Source organism: Pan troglodytes, chromosome 10 (assembly GCF_028858775.2).
Source record: "Pan troglodytes isolate AG18354 chromosome 10, NHGRI_mPanTro3-v2.0_pri, whole genome shotgun sequence".
In the NCBI taxonomy this organism is placed as follows: domain Eukaryota; kingdom Metazoa; phylum Chordata; class Mammalia; order Primates; family Hominidae; genus Pan; species Pan troglodytes.
In genome coordinates this window covers 20232390-20252942 of record NC_072408.2, presented here as the reverse complement: position 1 = coordinate 20252942, position 20553 = coordinate 20232390, and the positions used below count along the sequence as shown (strand labels likewise).

General features: G+C 46.3%; 2 protein-coding genes and 1 long non-coding RNA gene across 5 annotated transcripts in view; 1 reads left to right on the top strand and 2 right to left on the bottom strand.

Annotated features, from left to right (window-relative positions):
• FAM234B (family with sequence similarity 234 member B) overlaps positions 1-20553 on the bottom strand; it is a 92954-nt gene that overhangs the window by 33257 nt on the left and 39144 nt on the right. The window lies entirely within an intron of this gene.
• Positions 556-19437, top strand: GSG1 (germ cell associated 1). 3 transcript variants are annotated; one of them, XM_009424882.5, is made up of 7 exons: positions 556-818; positions 13438-13753; positions 14982-15050; positions 15349-15520; positions 16203-16355; positions 16998-17109; positions 19019-19437. In XM_009424882.5, exons 1-7 carry the CDS (start codon positions 771-773, stop codon positions 19112-19114), a joined length of 966 nt encoding a protein of 321 aa, XP_009423157.1. In that variant the 5' UTR covers positions 556-770; the 3' UTR covers positions 19115-19437. The 3 variants fall into 3 exon arrangements, with proteins under 3 accessions (XP_009423157.1, XP_001156010.3, XP_054520070.1); XM_001156010.8 differs by having other exon boundaries at positions 562-818; positions 15349-15396; XM_054664095.2 differs by lacking the exons at positions 13438-13753; positions 14982-15050; positions 15349-15520; ... (1 more) ...; positions 16998-17109; positions 19019-19437 and adding an exon at positions 1118-1868 and having other exon boundaries at positions 616-818.
• On the bottom strand, positions 1837-2626 carry LOC134807466 (uncharacterized). The gene is made up of 2 exons (XR_010147985.1): positions 2543-2626; positions 1837-2296 (listed from the first exon to the last, which is right to left on the bottom strand). It is a non-coding gene; the product is annotated as an uncharacterized LOC134807466 (long non-coding RNA).

Sequence of the window (20553 nt, the reverse complement as noted above, 5' to 3'; positions counted from 1 at the left end):
AGTAGCTACTTGCCATGTGTGGCTGTGGAGCCCTTATGATATGGATAGTGCAACCGAGCAACTGAATTTCTAATTTTATGTAATTTGAATTCACTAAATTTTAATTTTAAAATGAAAGTAGCATAAAATATTTTTCATTAAACCCAACTTTATTGTTTGGGGAGGGCTACATTTTAAACATAGTATTGTATAACATATGATTGCTGTATCACAGTATGTGTGTCCAATTTACTTTTTTTAATGTGGCTACTAGAAAATTTTAAATGACATATGCTGCCCACATTGCATTTTGCTTTGACAGCACTGGTCTAGAGTCTCACAACTCAGTGTGGTCTGGCTGGACTCACGTGAGAGCCATCCCAGACTCTGCACTTGACTAAGTCAGGATCTGCACTTGACTAAGTTCCCCAGGTGAATCTTATGCACAATAAGATAAGCACTGATCTGGACGACCTCAGAAGACATCCAGCCACTGGTAGGTACCCAGCATGACCCCCCCCAATCCTTACGGGAGGAGGCTGAGGGAGCAACAGGGAGACCCCTGACTGCCATTGTGACATCACAGAATAAACCCCACGGGTCACCCAACCCCGCCCTGGCTGGTGTCTGGCCCTCAGGACATCCTCTCCAATCCACCACACACCACCTTACCCCTCTGCTGGCAAGAGGGGACCTGATTCATCCTCACGCTAAACACTCATTCTACCCAACTGATTGAGACAGAACAGAAGATAAACTGAAACTTCTCTGCCTTCCCGCTCCAAGAGTGAATGAGCGATCCCTCTCAACTGACTCAAAATGTTTGCCTCACCCAGGAGGTAGGTACAGTGATTTTGAAATCTCATGAACATCTCATACACATACCTTTACTGCTGGATTTGTAACACAGGTTACACTAACTCATCAATTTCATGTATTTCACATGGTCACAGTAAAGAGCTTGGAAATGCACTATAGGGTTCTACAAAATGGAATGAAAATGTGTCTCTCAGCCCAGTTTTCATAGATAAAACTGGTATGTCCATACCTTGGCCTATTACCTTTTCATCTTCCTTCATTAAAACTTCCATTTCTTCTTCCCTTGTCTCATCATCTTCCTTCTCCTTTCTGTTCCCAGGGCTCCCTATGCCTCTCCTTTTTTCCTTTCATCTGCATTATTCCTGTTGCCAAAATCTGGAGCCTGGTAAAGGCCCAGTAGTGGTGGCAACAATAGAGCTGTGTGTCACCCCAGTGAGCTGAAAGAGCAGACATCAAGCTCTATGCCAGAGAACAGTGGGGCATCCCCAAGGTCCTGCTGGAAGGCAGCTCTGATCTGGAACTGGGAAGGACAACACACAGTCAAGCTCTTTCTGGTCTCAGAGAATCCAGCAGAGTCTTCAGGGATCCTTCCAGACCAGGAAGACTCTCACACTCTGCAGAGAAGTTGCGGCTTGTTTAGCATTTGACCTACATTCAGAAACGACCAGCCTCCCAACTTTCAGCTCTAAGGATTACTTAAAAAAACAAATGGTGTTCATTCTCAGATATCTTGCCTTTCTCAGGAGAGAAAAATGAAGCTTGCAATTAGCCAGCAAACTAGCACATACACAAACACACACACACGTACATACACTCCAACACAGGGAGCAATGTGGTATGTTGTTGACCAGCTGGAAGTTAGGATCTCAAAGGAAAGAACAGGATAACTTAAGAGGCACTTCTGGGACTGCAGAGCTGAGCTGGTGGTTCTGAAGAGCCATCGGAGTGTGGGTTCAGGCAGCTTCCCTAATTCAGAAGCAGCCCCAAGTGAATAGATGACAAAGAAGTGGATGTGAACATGACAGAAAAAGCCAGTCATGGCTTAGAATAAATTTTATTATTGTTCTTTATCAGTGGTTTTCCAGGAGAGACACAGAGGGAATATGGGAGCGTCTGGTTGCTAATATGTACCTGAGAAGTATAAAGTACACTTAATCCATTGCCTCAATCTACAGGAGGTCCCATAAATCTGGCCTGCAATCTGTACATTTTGTTAAAGGTGACTGTGCCTTGGCTTTTACTGAGCGGCAGCCTGGTGATGAGTCAGGCGAACAGTCCTCAAAGATTGCCAGTGTTGACTTTACCATTTACTAGCTTTGTGGCCTTCAGCAAGTCAAACCCTCCGAATCGGAACCCTCACTTGTAGAATGGGGATGCCACGTCTCTTTCACGCTGGTTGTGAGGATTAAGGAAGATGTCTGAAGGGTCTAGCAAGGTGTCTGCTGGTAGCACAGGTGCACTTCCCCTTCGTTTCTGCTTAGAGGCACTCTTCTTCTACCTGTTTTCGATTTTCACAGAACTAAGAAGGACAACTCTTTGCCCTCATTTACCCCTGAGGGTAAATTTAACCCTCTGGGAGGTTAAGTAACTTGGCCAAAATCCTCAGTGCAGTCGTGCATTGGGTCGTAAATAGAACTCGGATCTGCTGAGGGGTCTGGGTGGAGAAGTCCCGCCCTGGGGTCCTCCCAATGAGACGCAGACATCCCCTTCCCTTAGAACGGGAGCCTGGGACCCATAGCTTTACCGGGCAGAGGCAGGGAAATGCCTGACTTTGGACTCCAGCAGCCCGACACATCCCGAGCCCTGGCCCACCGGCCTGGGTGTAAGGAATCCCTCCGACTACCCAGTCTCTCCGCCCTCCCGCGCAGCCTCGCCAGGCGGCAGAGGGGCCGCGCCTCAGGTGGCCTAGCGCCCCGGCCCAGCTCCGGGACACATGTGGCCCCGCCCTCCGCGGCTGGCCGGGTCCCTGGCCTGCCCTGGCAGTCCCCGCTCTCTGGGAGGGCCCCCGGGACACCGTTCTCAACCGACGGAGGAAGACCCAGAGGAAGAAACAGCCCGGGTACCCCCGCCCCACCCGGTCAGGAAGCCATGGGTGGTTGGCGGCCGTGGGGCGGGGCCTCGCAAACAATGCCAAACACGCCCGGCCTGTCGCCGCGGTAACGCGCCCCGTTGCTAGGCGACCGGGCGCCGTAGTAAACGGGAGAGACGGCGCGTTACTCATCAGGGTGGGAGGGCGCGCTCGGAAGTGGAGATGGCGCGGCCCAGGCACCCCCGAGAGGCCCCACCCGTTACGCCCCCGCCCCGCCCCGCGGTCCCCAAGAGCCCCCGGCCCCAGCCGGCCTGCTGGCGCCGTCACCCGCGCGTGAGCGATTGCCCCACAGGATGTGCAGATGTGGCTGCCCCTCTGATTCACTCCAGCTGCTTGGGGCCTGGAAGAAAGGCGGCTTCCTCTCCTGGAAATGACTGCATTAGCAAAAGTCCTCAAACAATTCCATTAAAAGGCGGAAAGGGAAAGACGAGAACGAGGCCCCGAAACGCTTTTCCAGGGCCCTTCCCACTGAATTGAAGTGTTCCCAAAACTCGGGACGTACGTTAGGAAGACTAGAGTCATTTGATTGTGCGACCATTTGAGGTGATGTGGCCCCTTAAACGTGGTTACAGCTGAGAATAAATCCCGGAGCTAAGTGTCCTACAGTGATGTAGTCATTTTGAACACTAAGCACGGGCATTTTGGTGGCATTACTCTTCCCTTCCGGGCTGGGAAACAAATGTGAAAATGTCCCGTGTGAAGACCATCTTTGTCTTCATCAGTGAAAGAGTATAAGGTCAGGCACTGATGTAAACATTGCAGTTAGAGCAGCAAAAGCTCAGAAGTTTGGAGATACATCATCCAAAATGGCTCTAATCAGTAGGGGACCACCCAGCTTGGAAAAGGACATAACATTTCCAATCTGTCACTAGTTTTTGAGCAATCTGTTTGTCTCCTGATCTCTGTGCACTAAAGATAATATACTATTTCATGAGATCATCACTGTTTTCTGGGCTTTGCTCATTTAAAAGCAGGAATGTTTCCACAGGTGAGAGGAAATGGATTGGCAGAGAATCTGTTTGATGAAATTCTGGGTGTATCTGCCTGGAAAGGCTTAGGGTGTGCCTGTGGACCCAGGGCTTCCTTTGTAGCTTCTCGCTGCTCTTACATATGTGAATCCAGAAGCGTCCTGTTTCCTTTAGCAACAGAAGGCTGTTTGGACACACTTCTTTATTCACATCTTCATTCAGGATTTCTAATTGTATCCATAAGCCTTTTTGCATTACAAATCTCATTCATTCATTCATTCATTCATTCATAGATGTTAAAACACTGCTAGGCTCTGAGGATCAACAATGAATAAAACATAGCTGCTACTATATCAAGCAACTTAAAGTCAAATGAGCATGACAGACAAGTAAGCCATGTGATGAGTTACACGAGAGAGGCACATGCTAGGACATGCAGAAGCAAAGAACAGGGCCAGGGGCATGCATGGTCATCAGACCGGCGATAGCCGAAACATTTACAACCCACTCCAGCCTTTGTCTACTGAGTAACAGAAGGGAGCTAATGGCGCGTGGGTCAGAAATCTAGCTCCTGGGAGGACAGAGATACTCCTGCCAGGGAGGGCAAACAAACCTTCCCGGGAAGATGCCAATATGGATGACATGAAGAAAAAACAAACAAACAAACAAAAACACCGGATCCCTTAGCCCCAGGCCTTGGCATTAGAGAAGTGGTGTGGTATATAACCTGCTCTCCAGCTCAGCATTCACGCTTGTCATTTAATCACCTCTAACCTGCAGTGAACTCACAAAACAATAAATTGCATTCCCATTTACGAAGTATGTGTAGGTGCCCCAACACCACTGTTTTCTCTTGATGCACAGCCTAGTAAATGTGGTTTTGTCCAGTACAGGGAACAGTGACTGAGGACCTCAGCAAATATGGGTTAGTCCCCACTGTTGGCCTTGTGGTGTCATAAATGGTGAAGTGCATATATATTCCTGCGGAGGTCATCTTGGAATAGTCACAGTCCAACATGCCAGAGCTAAATACCATTTTTAGGTGTGGAATCTTCGTGTCTGTGCTGAGTCATGAGCTTCTGAGCCGAACCTAATTATATTTATGTCACATTGACTAGCAATTACTTCTTCTGTTCTAAGAGAGGAAAGGGAAGAAAAAAATATTAACATGCCCAAATTACAATGAAAGGAAGTGAGTGGGATGCTGGGCTCTGATGTTTGTGGCCAGGCAGAGAAACCCATGTTTTGTCAAAAAGAGGAAATTAGACGTTGTGGCCCAGGGTCCTTGGGGAGGGGGAGATCAAGACTGGTCACATTCAGCAGCCAGGCAGCCAAGTACACACACAAAATGCACAGCCTCCTAAGGGGTGGACCCAGGCTTTGTGGAGGCCTAAAATAATATAATTTTGGAGGCCCTCTTTAAGAAAAAGAGTACACAATTACAAGTGTAAATTAGGTAACAAGGTTTTAGAAGAGGTGGAGTGAGTAGGGGACATGGAAGCTGAAGTTTCATTAGCTTCACTCTAAATCCACCCCTGAGCCTCCTCATATAACACACTTAAGAGTCTGCCACTCCCATCCCCATTTCCCTGGAGAAGGCGAACTTCAGGCATTAAGGCACAGGGGGTGCGGTTTATGAGCAGAGGCAATAAAAACCAAAGACATCAGGCCGTGCCAAACAGTGACTCAAGCGGGCTATGAGAAGTGTCTGCAAGTATTTGAAGGGTGTAAGCACAGAGAGGGGAAAATAATTGTTCACTGTTCTGGGGTGGAAAGGGAATGAAGATACAATCAAGAAAAATGTGCACAAAACTCATCAGGAAACATTGGCTAACTGTATTTTCTGATACCGTGGAGTTGTATTTCCCATGGGAAGTATTTGAGGATCTACTGAGTCACTGAAGCTGGAACTGGCCGCACAAAAAAAAAAAAAAAAAAAAAAGGGCTACAGGAAACAATCCTACAAGACTCCTATAGGGAGTGGCTGGATGCCCCAAAGTTCAGCCTGAGCCCTGAATTCCATAGAGCTGACACACGGCATTCTGTAGATTAGCAGGCAGGGAGGATGCCAAATTAAAAATAAATAAATAAAAGGATCCTATGGGGAGGAGCAGCCACCTCCACCCACATTTTGCCGACTGGTGGGGGAAGCACGTGACGGAAGCGGAAACGACGAGGAGATAGCGCCACCCAGCGTTGTGATGAAACTACTAGCCAGGAAACCAACCGCCAATGCAACCGTAAAAAAAAAAAAAACAAAGAACACAAAATTCCCGCTTCTCCTTCCAAAGGAGAGTGAGTTCTGTCACAACAAATAAAGGGTTGTTTGGGCGATGCAGAAAATGTACCTGAACATGGCACATGTTTATCAAATTTGCTTGTTAACATCAGTCTGAGGAGAGCAGACATTACAGGTGACAAAAGCAGGATCCGAAGCAACTCATTTGGCTAGAACGCGGACTAATTCAAACAATTAAGTTCAGAAGAACCTGCCTTTGATTCCCTAAACGAACTGCACAAATATAGAATGGGAAAAACATGACCTCATGGCTAGTCTGGAAGAGGGGGAGGAAGGGCCGGGGGGGATACAGAGGGTTTTATTAAATGTAAGCCCAAAATGAGTTGAACAGGTGCCATTTTACATGAATTCCCTGGGTATATATTAAGAACTTTCTAAAATTACCAATTCCTGGGCCTCACCCAGAACTACTATGAAATCTCAGGGTGGGTCCAGGAATCGGCATATTTTCCAAACTTCCAAAGATTGTTCTGATACTCCATCAGAACTGAGAACGACTGCTCTAAAATGAAAGTGAGACCTTTGAGGAAGTTACATTTCAGACAAATGCAGTAGTTATAATGGAATACAGAAAGTGTTGTGAGAAGGCCGGGTGCAGTGGCTCACACCTGTAATCCCAGCACTTTGGGAGGCCAAGGTGGGAGGATTGCTTGAGCCCAGGAGTTCGAGACCAGCCTGGACAACATACTGAGACCCTGTCTCTATTAAAATTTTTAAAAAAAATTAAGTGTTGCAAGAGAGATATAGTGTGACAAGGATCATGAGGAGGGAGCTGTCTGTCCTAGGGAGAAAAGAAACATTTTCAAAGAGTGGATGACTTTTTAGACTAATTTCGTTGAAAGGCAGGCAATTCACCAGGTAAAAAGAGATTGAAGGCAGTCCAGGCCGAAGGAAGAGCATCAGCAAAGGCTTGGAGGATGAAAGTCCATGCAGGGTTTAGGGACTCACAAACAGCGGCAGAATCTCTTTCAACATTGGTGTCCCAATTAATTTGCACTTTTTTTTTTTTTTTAAGATGGAGTCTCGTTCTGTGGCCCAGGTTGGAGTGCAGTGGCACAATCTCGGCTCACTGCAACCTCCATCTCCCAGGTTCAAGAGATTCTCCTGCTCAGCCTCCCAAGTAGTTGGGATTACAGGTGCCTGCCACAATGCCTGGCTAATTTTTTTGTATTTTTAAGTAGAGACAGGGTGTCACTATGTTGACCAAGCTGGTCTCGAACTCCTGACCTCAAGTGATCCACCTGCCTCGGCCTCCCAAAGTGCTGGGATTGCAGGCATGAACCATCGCGCCCAGCTATTTGTACAATTTTGAGGAGAGAAAGAACAACTTGTACTTCTGGCTGACTGGTGGCAAGAAGATATGCAAACGACTCCTTACTGGTTTCTTAGATTACTTTTTCAGCGTTTTAGAAACTCTTTTTTGAAATATAAAATATTGTCATTCCTTTGCCTGAAGGTTGGGAGAGGAATGGTAAATAACCATGGCATTCCAGATCCTGGAATTCATTTATCTCCAATCCTATTCTGTCTGCATCTTTGCCACATCCCCAGCCAACATTCTCACTCAGCATTCCATGTGTAGAGGGAGATACTTAATAGTACTTATTCTTTTTTTTTTTTTTTTTTTTTTTTTGAGACGGAGTCTCGCTCTGTCACCCAGGCTGGAGTGCAGTGGCACAGTCTCGGCTCACTGCAAGCTCTGCCTTCCAGGTTCACACCATTCTCCTGCCTCAGCCTCCCGAGTAGCTGGGACTACAGGCACCCGCCACCACGCCCGGCTAATTTTTTTGTGTTTTTAGTAGAGACGGGATTTCAGCATGTTAGCCAGGATGGTCTCAATCTCCTGACCTTGTGATCCGCCCGCCTCGGCCTCCCAAAGTGCTGGGATTACAGGCGTGATCCACCGCGCCCGGCAATAGTACTTATTCTAATGTTCTAACTGGAAGGTGGAGACCACCCATGGAACAAGGAAGCTATTTCCTGTTCATGGCTCCATGAGGCCCCGACATTGCAGAGAATAGAGTTTCTTCAAAGGGATGGGAAACCCTACTCGAGGGAAGGTAAACTTCTGCAGTGATGGTGACCTGCCATATCTTCATGTCTGCCATAAATCCAAGCCCAATCCATTCACACCAGTTACCTAGGGAATGGCAGGCAGTGGAAACTAAACCATCATTTACTTTTTAAAGAAAATTTCCTCTGCAAATTGCAGGTCCTTGCTTCTTTGTGCTTAATCCCAGATCCCCATTGGCAAGCTCTCTGGTGTAATCTCCCAGAACAGCTGGGCCCTGATTGCCTTGTCAATTATTAAATGCCCGTGTTCCCTGTAAGGCAGCATTTAATCATGAGGCACTCCAAAGAATATGAGATAGAAGGGGAGGGGTAGGAGGAGAGGGAGGAGGGTAGGAAGACAGTTTGCATTCTTGCAACATTAAACCAAAGGGACTTGGAGTGCAGATGGCATCCTTCGGTTCTTCCAGACAAGCTGCAAGACGCTGACCATGGCCAAGGTAACCGGCTTCCCCCCTTACTGCTCAAAGGATGCAGTCTACAGCTATTTTGTACCTGGCTCTTTTAAGAAGTGCACCTGCCTCATCGATCTGTTGTCCTTCCTAGCCTATGCTAATTCTGGGTTACTCTGTTAATATATGTTGATGTAAGGGTTACTGATTATACATTGGCGCCTACGCACTTCCTAATGATCTAAGGGCCCAAGTGTTAGAGAAACCACTCTGTCCCTTTTCTAGAGAGTAAACAGTCACCTTGGCATGGGATCTGTTGCATACACAAAGATAGAGTTGTTCTTATGGCCATTGCTTCTTCAGGATCACTTTATGGAAACCATTGCAAAATTAGATTTGTTCTTCCAATTCAAGAGGTATCCGGATCCTAGCAGGAAAAGGCATGTTTGGGGAAAGGAGTAAAGTATGTGACAAAGGGCATGGTACTATAGGTGTTGGAGATAATTCTTGAAAATTCTTGAATGAGATGATCATTCGATATCAAGAAGATGATTTTTGAATGAGGTTCCTTGTGTCTCTCCCTGGTGGACACTCCTTCTGGAAGGAACCTCTTTGAGCTTCAGTCCAAGCTCTTTTTTATTCTGTTTCTCAAATTGCCTCTTCCTTAAATTGGTTGTCACCTTGGTGCCACAAAGTGGGTGTATCTTAGTATGGGGTTCGTTATTCTTTCTTATTTCTGAATAACCCCGAGAATAACTTGCAAATATATATAACTTGAAGTGGATTGAATGTGGAGTAAAAATCTTGCAAGTATAACTTGAAATGGATTGAGTGTGGGGTTAAAATCTGACGTGATAATAGACAAATTTCCAAACCAGAATGAAAGTGATTGTTGAAAAATGAATGCTGAGGTCACAAAAGTTAGAATTGCCTAAGTCTTTAGGTCAGTCTTTACACCAAATAGTTAGTGAAGATGTTTTACCTGGAAGTCCATTTCTTATTCAAGCAATGTAAGAATTATTAGAAAGGATGACTCACAGTAAGAGAATGATGACTAAAACCCATAGGATTTTCATAACTAAAACCAAGATGAAAACATTTTAGGAAAGGGGAACTGGGCAACACGTGACTTCAGTGTCTAGCAACAGAAAACCTTTCCTCCTGCCAGATGCTGCAGATTTTTTGTCCTTAGTCAAGGTCACCCAGAGTCTTGCAAGAACTGACAATTCTTGGCAGAGTTAATTTGTTGAGTGCCTTTAAAAGTAAAATCATATTAGCAGATTGCTTTTCAGAAGTTGTCTTTATCATGTTTTACATATTGGTTTTACATACATATGATCTTTGTGTATTTCTTATTGCCATAAATAATAAGCACTTTGTGATATGCACTGTCTTAGTCCCTGGAAATTCTGAAGAACAAATTGTTTCATTTCTCAGGTAAAGTTCTCTCTTAAATGTAGAAACAGTAAGCTGGGTGTGATAAGGGAGGGAAATTTATGGACCTGTCCATTTAGCTATGGTTTTATTTATGGCTCTTAAGCTAAGCAGATTTAAGTGTGATTAATTCTGATATGAAGGATCCCCTGGAAAGCTCAAGAAGGTTTACTTTAAGAAGCGTCTGTCAGCAACTAACCATGGGCTTCTTTTCTGTTCAGTGTGCATTAATATAACTGTATAAACTGCTCTAACACAAAGTGAGAGACTTGCCAAATTACTTCTCTAAGTCCAATTAAATCTGGCTCCAAGCCACCACTCAGCAAAGTTGGCCGTCTAATACCAGTCATATTTTAGCTTCCCTCCTCTTCTCTTAGGCTGAAAATGACATGGAGAGTAGGGGCTCCTGCCAGAGCCATCTGGAGCTTCAGTTCTTTCGGCAGCCTCCCCTATGTCCCCACCGTGAGGCAGGCACTTCTGCACCAGGCTGGAAGACACGGCCCTCCAGGTTCCTCTCCACTGACCAAGGGCTTGGCTGCCGACACCCTACCCATGGCTCTGTGGACACCAAACCTGGTGTCCAGCCTACACAGGCACCACACAGCCACCTCGCATTTGAAACTCTATTGTCTCTGTGGCAGTGGATGGAAGCTGGGCCCGACTGCTACCTCTCCCAGAACCATAAGCCCCATCTCCTCTCCAAAGGTTTCAATAGCCCCACATCCCAGTAGGTTCACTGCCCTCTTTTATCCTCCAGGCCCCAAAGCATCCATCTGCTTCCCCCGGAGATTTCCAGTTTAATACTCATTGCTATGACTCCTTTCAGAGGAATCTGTAATGCAGGGAAAAGGACACCAATAGCTCACTTTGTTACAATAGCAAATGCTTCAGCAAGTCAGTGCTACTACCTGTCAGTGAAGACAAAGCCAAAAACGATTATCACAAAGAGCATTTGGAATGCTCCCAATTCTTTTTTCTAAACTTTTATATAAAGTTTAGACTTTACATAAAACTTTTCCAGAAGTTATCAATTGCCTTGTCAATTATTAATTATATAATTATATATTTATATGTATTAATATTATTTTACATAAAGTTAAAAGCTTATATAACCGGCCAGGCGTGGTGGCTTAACGCCTGTAATCCCAGCACTTTGGGAGGCCAAGGCGGGCAGATCACCTAAGATCAGGAGTTTAAGACCAGCCTGGCCAATATGGTGAAACCCCGTCTCTACTAAAAATACAAAAAAAAATTAGCCAGGCATGGTGGCAGGCGCCTGTAATCCCAGCTACTCGGGAGGCTGAGGCAGGAGAATCTCTTGAACCCAGGAAGTGGAGGTTGCAGTGAGCCGAGATTGTGCCATTGCACTCCAGCCCGGGCAACAATAGTGACACTCCGTCTCAATAAAAAAAAAAAGGAAAAGTTTATATATCCTCTGACTGAGGTTATTGCTATCTGATGCTTATTCAGAACACCCTCAATTTACGCAGCAGTTTAGTATTGAGTGTCTAATGTGTAAAATACTGTGCTAGTTGCTGTGGGAAAGATAAAAATCACAAAGACACGTTTTTGCTACCTAATGGCAGCTTGAAATCTTGGAGGGAAGATAAGACATGACCAAAAATAAATGTGAAAAGAGTACTATTAAGAAGGCACACACCACAGTCCTTGAAGCCCTTCCAAGCCTCACTTCCCATGGAAGGTGCTGGTTAGGGGACCTCCCTGAAGCAGTTGGGACTTGGGGTGAGCCTCAGAAGGGGCAGGACTTCAGTAGACAGGGCCTGGCCAGCAGTGGTATTAAATTTGCAGCAATCCACCTTCTCTGTCTCTCGCTCAATCTGCTGGTCCAAGAACTCCAGGTAGTGGCTGCTGGCAGATCCATCACTGCTACTCAGAATGATCCCCCTGCTGTTTGTTGGTGGGGTCATTATGGCACTCGCCATAAAGGTACACACACACACATACATCCTCCCTAGGATTTGCCGGCTGGAGGCTATGTTGATTCCACTCTCACCATTTGAGGCAGAAATGGAAGATTTTAACATATTCACATCCAATTCATTCTGACTTCTGCATTCCTCATTCTAATTTGTCCTGTCTGGTGGATCACCTTTATCCTACTTCTGTGTATTCCTGCATATCATGCCCAGAGGCCAGCCCCTGTCATTCAATCTATGCAAATCACCACTTTTCTGTAGTTGGATCTGTGTAAGGTTCAACTTAAAGATGCATCATCCCTGTGTTGTGTAAAAGCCAGGGGAAAACTTTCCCTTTGCCCTCCGAAGGTTCACTGAAAACCACTGATAAGAGGCAGATTAATAGGAGAAAAAACATTCAAGTTTATTTGATCGTAGTTTCACGTGACGTGGGAACCTTCAGAATGAAGCCACAAAGATGAAGGGAAAATTGTCTATTTTTATGCTTAGGTTCAACAAAGTATGGACAGTCACATAGAAATATGATTGGACATCAAGGCCATGATCTATTATTGTTATTTATTTTTTAGAGACAGATAGCCCTGTTGCCCAGACTGGAGTGCAGTGGCGTGATCATGGCTCACTGCAGCCTCAACCTCCTGGGCTCAGGTGATCCTCCCACCTCAGCCTCAAAAGTAGCTGGGACTACAGGCGCGCGCCACCATGCCCGGCTAATTTTTTTATTTTCCGTAGAGACAGGGTCTCACTATGTTACCCAGGCTGGTCATGAATTCCTGAACTCAAGCGATCCTCCCACCTCTGGAAGGGATTACGGTGCTAGGATTACAGGCATGAGCCACTGCATCTGGCCTGATCTAATAATGTTAATAGATTGAGTGGGGAAACCCAGCAAGGGCTGCTTCTCCTTGGCCTCTCTGAGCGTGCATTTCTTCCTTCTGGGTGTGGGGCAGGACCCTCTCTGGAATGGGAGTCTTATGACCTACAGTCACACAAGCTAGGTCAGATAACTTCTTTAGGGCCAGTTTGGACATGGGAAGGCAGAGGGAAAGTTAGAGTAATATTTTTAGGTTTTATGGCTGGCTCTGGGGAAAGGGACTCTGGTTTCTACAACCCACCTTGAGGAAGAGGGATTCTAGTTTCTGTGGCTAGCCTTGGGAAAGAGTGGGACTGAGACAGGAGGACAGGAGAATGTCAGAGAGAGCTGCTTCTGAGGCCCCCATTTGGGCGTATGGTTTTCTGACACTCTCAGAGTGCTTGCTGCAGACCACTCCTGAAGCGGGGCTTCCATGAGGCCCCTGGAGAAAACTGTCAGAGGCGGGTTGTGCCTATCTGCCTTGGAGGAGTACGGCTTGAGCGGAGGGAGCGCAGGGAAGGATGGCCACATCTCCGAGGCGGCTCTGAGTCAAGCTCCCCTGCTCCCTTCCCTTCCACTTGTGCTTGTCTATTACAGATGGAGCTCGCGAAGGCCTTCTCTGGCCAGCGGACACTCCTATCTGCCATCCTCAGCATGCTATCACTCAGCTTCTCCACAACATCCCTGCTCAGCAACTACTGGTTTGTGGGCACACAGAAGGTGCCCAAGCCCCTGTGCGAGAAAGGTCTGGCAGCCAAGTGCTTTGACATGCCAGTGTCCCTGGATGGAGATACCAACACATCCACCCAGGAGGTGGTACAATACAACTGGGAGACTGGGGATGACCGGTTCTCCTTCCGGAGCTTCCGGAGTGGCATGTGGCTATCCTGTGAGGAAACTGTGGAAGAACCAGGTAGCCTACATTCTGGGATATAAGAGCAATGGGGTCAGGGCGGGCAAGGGATCTAATGCAGGCATGGAAATCAGGTAGGCCCGCTTAGGGCTGGCGTTGCCCTGGAAGTGCAGCACTGCCCACACCCCAGTGGGCCTCACTCCCTTCTCCCAGCACAGAACCTTCCACCTCTGTCCAGTGTCCTTCTCTATAGGAGCCCCTTTTAATAAGGTTGAAAGTCCTCTGGATTTTCACTTCCTCCCTCTGTAGTAGACTTGTTGGTTCAAAATAGCATGTTAAAAACAGAATTAACCTTACAAGTTTCATTTAGACCTTTCACATTATGAGAATTTCTGGTCTAGGGAGCTAGAATTGTTGTTCAGAAACAAAACGAAGGGAGAGGAATATTGTAGGAAAGCCCTAGCTCTGCTCAACTGTGACCTCATACAAATAACTTCATTTCTTTTTTCTTTTGATATGGAGTTTCGCTCTTGTTGCCCAGGCTGGAGTGCAATGGTGTGATCTTGGCTCACCACAACCTCTGCCTCTCAGGTTCAAGCGATTCTATTGCCTCAGCCTCCCAAGTAGCTGGGATTACAGGCATGTGCCACCATACCCGGCTAATTTTGTATTTTTAGAGAGACAGGGTTTCTCCATGTTGGTCAGGCTGGTCTTGAACTCCCGACCTCAGGTGATCTGCCCACCTCGGCCTCCCAAAGTGCTGAGATTACAGACATGAGCCACCATGCCCAGCCTATAACTTCGTTTCTATAGGTCTTGATTTGCTCATTTGTGAGATGAAAGCATCACAGCAGATCATCTTACAGCCTCTTCCTGGCCCCAGAGTATTTTCTCATTCTAAGTATTACCGCTACCATTTAAAAGTGGGGGAACCAAAGCCAGCCAGCCAGGGTAACTGATCATGTAAGAGAGCCCTCAAGGAGCTGAAGGCAGATCTGCCAGGTCTCCTGCCCCTCAGTGCACACTAGCAAAGCAGGCAGGTGCTGGTCGATGTGTGTTCCTCAGGTTTGGAGGAATGAGCTGAAGACACCTCCTCTTCCCTGCCCAAGAGCACTGAAAGGTGACTGTGGCCTGGGAAGAAAGCACCTGGTACTAAAGTTCTTCTAATGCCCAGAATCATGAACAATTTGATATCTGCTACTTCTCCCTATTTCAGCTAAAAGGGAGATGGAAGAGGAATTTTTAAAATGTGTGTATTTACATTTATATTTATTATTGTGCCACTTAGCACTGCTCCATCCCCAGTCCTGGAAACAATTTAGAGCGCTTCGGTCCAGTGGTACAGCGGCAGCAAAAGGTATTAGTTAACACTAAGATCATTAACTCTTCTGGACACGGGAAATGGGAACATTAAGCTATGTAGGTGCTCTCATGGAAACATCTTCTGCATTATCAGAGATTGAAGAGAGAAATTCACCTGGGCTGACTCTTGGCTGTGCCATTCATTCACCCAGGCATTCTTTCCTGCTTTCCTGCTCTATGCGGGGCAGGTGCTGTCAGAGCAGAGGGAGCAGTACCAGTTATGGGGTGGGGAAGGTTTTCATTCCAACCATCCCAGGGAGTAGCTCCATGACGTTGTACCTTGTATGTTTCAGGGGAGAGGTGCCGAAGTTTCATTGAACTTACACCACCAGCCGAGAGAGGTGAGAAAGGACTACTGGAATTTGCCACGTTGCAAGGCCCATGTCACCCCACTCTCCGATTTGGAGGGAAGCGGTTGATGGAGAAGGCTTCCCTCCCCTCCCCTCCCTTGGGTTTTTGTGGCAAGTATGTGTCTGATAAGGAATTTACAGTAGTTACCATTGACTTGGGCCTCTCCGGATCTAAACTGCACTGTGATCTCCCACTTTTCTCTTCTGAGCCCCACAGGGTGACACAAATTCCTCCTTGAGCTGACTTTCATTCATATGCAGGAATGCAAAAACAGAACAGCAGGGATAAATAAGATTCACAAATAGAAAACCACCAACAGTGCTAACCTACTCTTGTTGCCAAGTAACCATGTAGGAAGGCTTAGCTTTTTCCTCCTTTTTCTCCACTATTATTATTATCATTTGGTAAAATGAAAGGAAAAGAGTGAAGAAGGGAGGCAGGGAGGGAACCACCCCAAAATTAAATGAGGAAAAAGAGAGACAAAAAATGATAACTAGAGCAACATTATTTCCCTGCAGGATTTATGAAAATTCAATGATTTCTTCTCAAATCTCCCCAACAGTATTTACAGTCAGTCAAGCTTACTTGGGTATATATTGGTTATGGAGTGGGAGCTGTTAGTGACGTCAAAGGACTAGAAATGAAGTAATGTTCCTCCCTGGTTTCAACTGTGCCTCATTCTCCCCTTCTCAGATGCTGCTAGGGTCTTAACTCCTAATAGGCATCCTATGCTCACCGCTTGTTCAGTTTTTTAACTGTCAGGGTGAGCGCTCCCTCTTCCTCTGGTTTCTGGCAGAAATCCTATGGTTATCCCTGGCAACGCAGATCACCTACATCGGACTTCAATTCATCAGCTTCCTCCTGCTACTAACGGACTTGCTACTCACTGGGAACCCTGCCTGTGGGCTCAAACTGAGCGCCTTTGCTGCTGTTTCCTCTGTCCTGTCAGGTGAGTTGCTCCCGGAGTGAGAGAGGGTGGTTGGCCCTGGCCACTTTTGAAGCCCTAGCTGGAGGGCTTCAGTCTTTGCCCTGAAGGGGAGGAGCCCAAAGGCTCTTTAAAGAATGGAGGCAGGCATCTTTAATTTTAAAGTGAAGTAACATACAAAATTGTATATTGGATCACCGTGTACTTTACAAAATGATTTACCTCTAGGTTCCTTTATTTGCAAGCTTTCTCAATATGTAAAATCTATTGTTTGGGTTACTTTTCAGTTGTGACATACACACAGTTTTCAAGACCAGTCTCCATTGGATAAAGTGAAAGATGCACATATAAGATGAAGAATTAAGCCAACATTGGGGTGTGGGTGGGAAGGAGTAGGGGTGGTGTGCAGTGGCCTTGGGTGCAGCCTTGACTCAGACTTTTTCCATAGCTCTCAGCCTACAGTCTGGGGTCACCTATTGCAAAGATGTGTATTTAAGGAGAAGCCCCCATTGTGAATTAGTCTTCGGGAAATGTGGTGGCATAGGGTAATGGGCTACTCCAACAGAGGCTGCGCCTGACTGCAAGAAGGGTGATCCAAAATCGTACTCCTGGCAGATGGCATGAAAGCCTTTCTCTAAGGGCTCTGCCTTCCTGTTTCCTCCTTAGGTCTCCTGGGGATGGTGGCCCACATGATGTATTCACAAGTCTTCCAGGCGACTGCCAACTTGGGTCCGGAAGACTGGAGACCACATGTTTGGAATTATGGCTGGGCCTTCTAGTAAGTGCTGTCATCTCCTGAACCTTTGTAGCCCCAGCCAACCTTCACGAGATTTTCTGCCCTCAGCTAGATGCTTATTCGGTGAAGCCCTGCCTTCTCTTCATCCCTCATCCCAAGAACCTGTCAACCACACAGGGCTGCATCATCAGGACACATCCATTCTTCCCTGCCTTCTGAGGGGGTACAGGAAGGATTCCTCGAGTGTGTATTGGGAGGATGCTATTTTGTCCAGTTTTCCTGCTCATCAGCTGTGGCAGTTGCCTCTTTACCTGGTATATTTGTCACCCTGGGGAAACAAGACTGATTCTGTAGGCCTTATAGAAATGTGCTCTTTTTTTTTTCTTTTTTTTATGATTCAAGGTATTAGAGAACAGAGAAATAGAGAAATCGCTTTGAAATTTGGATTGAATTGCATTCTCTGTAAATGGCTTACTCCTCTCCTCTTCACTTCCTTCTATATCCATTTTTATTCTACTGAACCGTGTTGGAAATAAAACTTCACTACCCTAGGGTCATTCTCTAACCCTTAAAGAACTAAGGGGTCAGTCATTTTAGAGTTCTCTTAAAAAGAGAGCGACAGCAACCATCACAAAGCAACACATTCAAGTTAAATATTATCTTTGAGAGCTCTTACTTTCTCCCTTAAGGAGCACTCTTTATTCACAGCAAGTTGCCAACTTGTACTGATATTTACTGTCTAAGTGCTAAGTACTTTGAGAGCACTGAAAAGACACAGTGATGGGCTCAAGTTTCCATTCGGGGAAGGAAGCCTGCACGTCTGTTGTGAGGCCCTATCCCCTTTCCTGTGGTACAATCTGTGCTAATAATTTGGGAGTCTGAGTCTACTACACCAGCCAGGGCATCAGCTCAATGCAGCTCCCAGATCCAGCATTTCTCACCTTTTGTCTGTCTTCAGGCCATTCTTGGCATTAACGGCTGTGGAGCTCAGGCTAGGCAACGCCCATTAGTCAACTCCCAGAAGCACCCCAGACTGAACCTACTGCATTTGTCAGAGGCAGCAGATATGAACACACAGTGCCTGCATGTGACCTGGCTTTAACCATCACTTGGCCTCATGAAATCCCTCCCTAATCTCACAAAACTTCCTGTTTCCTGAGCTTCCCAGAACCACAGGGAGATTTAGGGATTTGACTTTCCAAGTTTTCAGGAATGTGTTTAATATGGTTGCCTAATGTCTTCTTTTCCTTTCTTGAATCCATCCACATTCTCTTAATCTCCAGCTCCTCTCCCATCCATTACAAACTCCCTTAAGCCAAAACCACACTGTTTCCATATGAAGCAAATTCCACTAGTACAACCTATAATACCTCCTGATTTGTAGTAAATGTTTTCCTGAATGACTTTCAGAGGCTCACCTTTGTGGACCCTAAGACTGCTAAGTTCAAAACAAAGGAAGATGGAAGAGGGATGATTCCTCCCAGCATCTGAGTGGGGGGACATCTTTGGCAGGGCGTGTGTGTGTGTGTTGGGGTGGGAGAGGGAGGGTATGCAGTAGGTTATGTCCACTGCATACAGCTCAGCTTCAGGCCTGGGGAATCTTGGAGATTTTACAAGGGTCACTGCAGCTTGGGAAACAGGAGTCCAAATACGCACAGACATACACACACAATAGGCACACCAGATAGAAAAGGGCATGGCACCGGCAACTCATCAATTCAGTGAAAACAAATCCATTAAGCTCCTTGTCTGATACTAGGACTACATGAGTCATTCTCTTTTTAGAAACCAGTAAGTTCTCTTCCCACAGTTCTTTACCTGAAACATGGTGGAAAGTCCCTAAATCCCTACAAGGCAATAAGCTAGTCCACTAGTAGGAAGACGTCATGGCATTTTTCTCTCAAGAAAGTCCTATTCTTACTGTCCAATCTTTTTGTGCATTTGTCCCTAGCATGGCCTGGCTCTCCTTCACCTGCTGCATGGCATCGGCTGTCACCACCTTCAACACGTACACCAGGATGGTGCTGGAGTTCAAGTGCAAGCATAGTAAGAGCTTCAAGGAAAACCCGAACTGCCTACCACATCACCATCAGTGTTTCCCTCGGCGGCTGTCAAGTGCAGCCCCCACCGCGGGTCCTTTGACCAGCTACCACCAGTATCATAATCAGCCCATCCACTCTGTCTCTGAGGGAGTCGACTTCTACTCCGAGCTGCGGAACAAGGGATTTCAACGAGGGGCCAGCCAGGAGCTGAAAGAAGCAGTTAGGTCATCTGTAGAGGAAGAGCAGTGCTAGGAGTTAAGAGGGTTTGGGGAGTAGGCTTGAGCCCTACCTTACACGTCTGCTGATTATCAACATGTGCTTAAGCCAATGTCCGTCTCTTGAGCATGGTTTTTAGAGGCTATGAATAAGGCTATGAATAAGGGTTATCTTTAAGTCCTAAGAGATTCCTGGGTGCCACTGCTCTCTTTTCCTCTACAGCTCCATCTTGTTTCACCCACCCCACATCTCACACATCCAGAATTCCCTTCTTTACTGATACTTTCTGTGCCAGGTTCTGGGCTAAACCATGGAGATAAAAAGAAGAGTAAAATACACTTCCCGACCTTAAGGGTCTGATACATCTAGTTATTGGTCTGGAAATTGGAGAAATGGAGGTGAACAAATTAACGGTAGTGTGACTGTGGCTCAACTTTCCATGGTACACGCGAATTGTTCTGGAAGTCACAGATGGGAAGACAGAAGCACCCCTGAGTGCTTTGTCATATAGCACAGAAGTCCTCCACACTGCCTGGGACAGTGTCCTGCATCCACACAGTAGGTACCCAGTAAAAGTGTTATTAAATATTGTCCCAGGAGCCCTTAGGAGAGTGGTTTAACATGAGAAGGCGCCAACAGCACACAGGGTCAGGGTCACTTCTAGAAATAGCCCACCAAGGCTATTCAGATTGGACTGTGGTTCCCTTCTGGACAGTCACGCCAGGGACTTCCCAGTGAACAAGGGGGCATAGGCTCCTCTCTGGATCCCACCTTTTCATCCCTTCTGAGAAATGTACCCTATTATTTCCTTCATAAAGAATGCCACCCATCCGATTCCTCAAGAATCTAGACCTAGACATACCATTTGACCCAGCCATCCCATTACTGGGTAGATACCCAAAGGATTACAAATCATGCTGCTATAAAGACACATGCACACATATGTTTATTGCGGCACTATTTATAATAGCAAAGACTTGGAACCAACCCAAATGTCCATCAGTGATAGACTGGATTAAGAAAATGTGGCACATATACACCATGGAATACTATGCAGCCATAAAAAAGGACGAGTTTATGCCCTTTGTAGGGACATGGATGAAGCTGGAAACCATCATTCTGAGCAAACTATCACAAGGATAGAAAACCAAACACTGCATATTCTCACTCACAGGTGGGAACTGAACAATAAAAACACTTGGACACAGGGTGGGGAACATCACACACC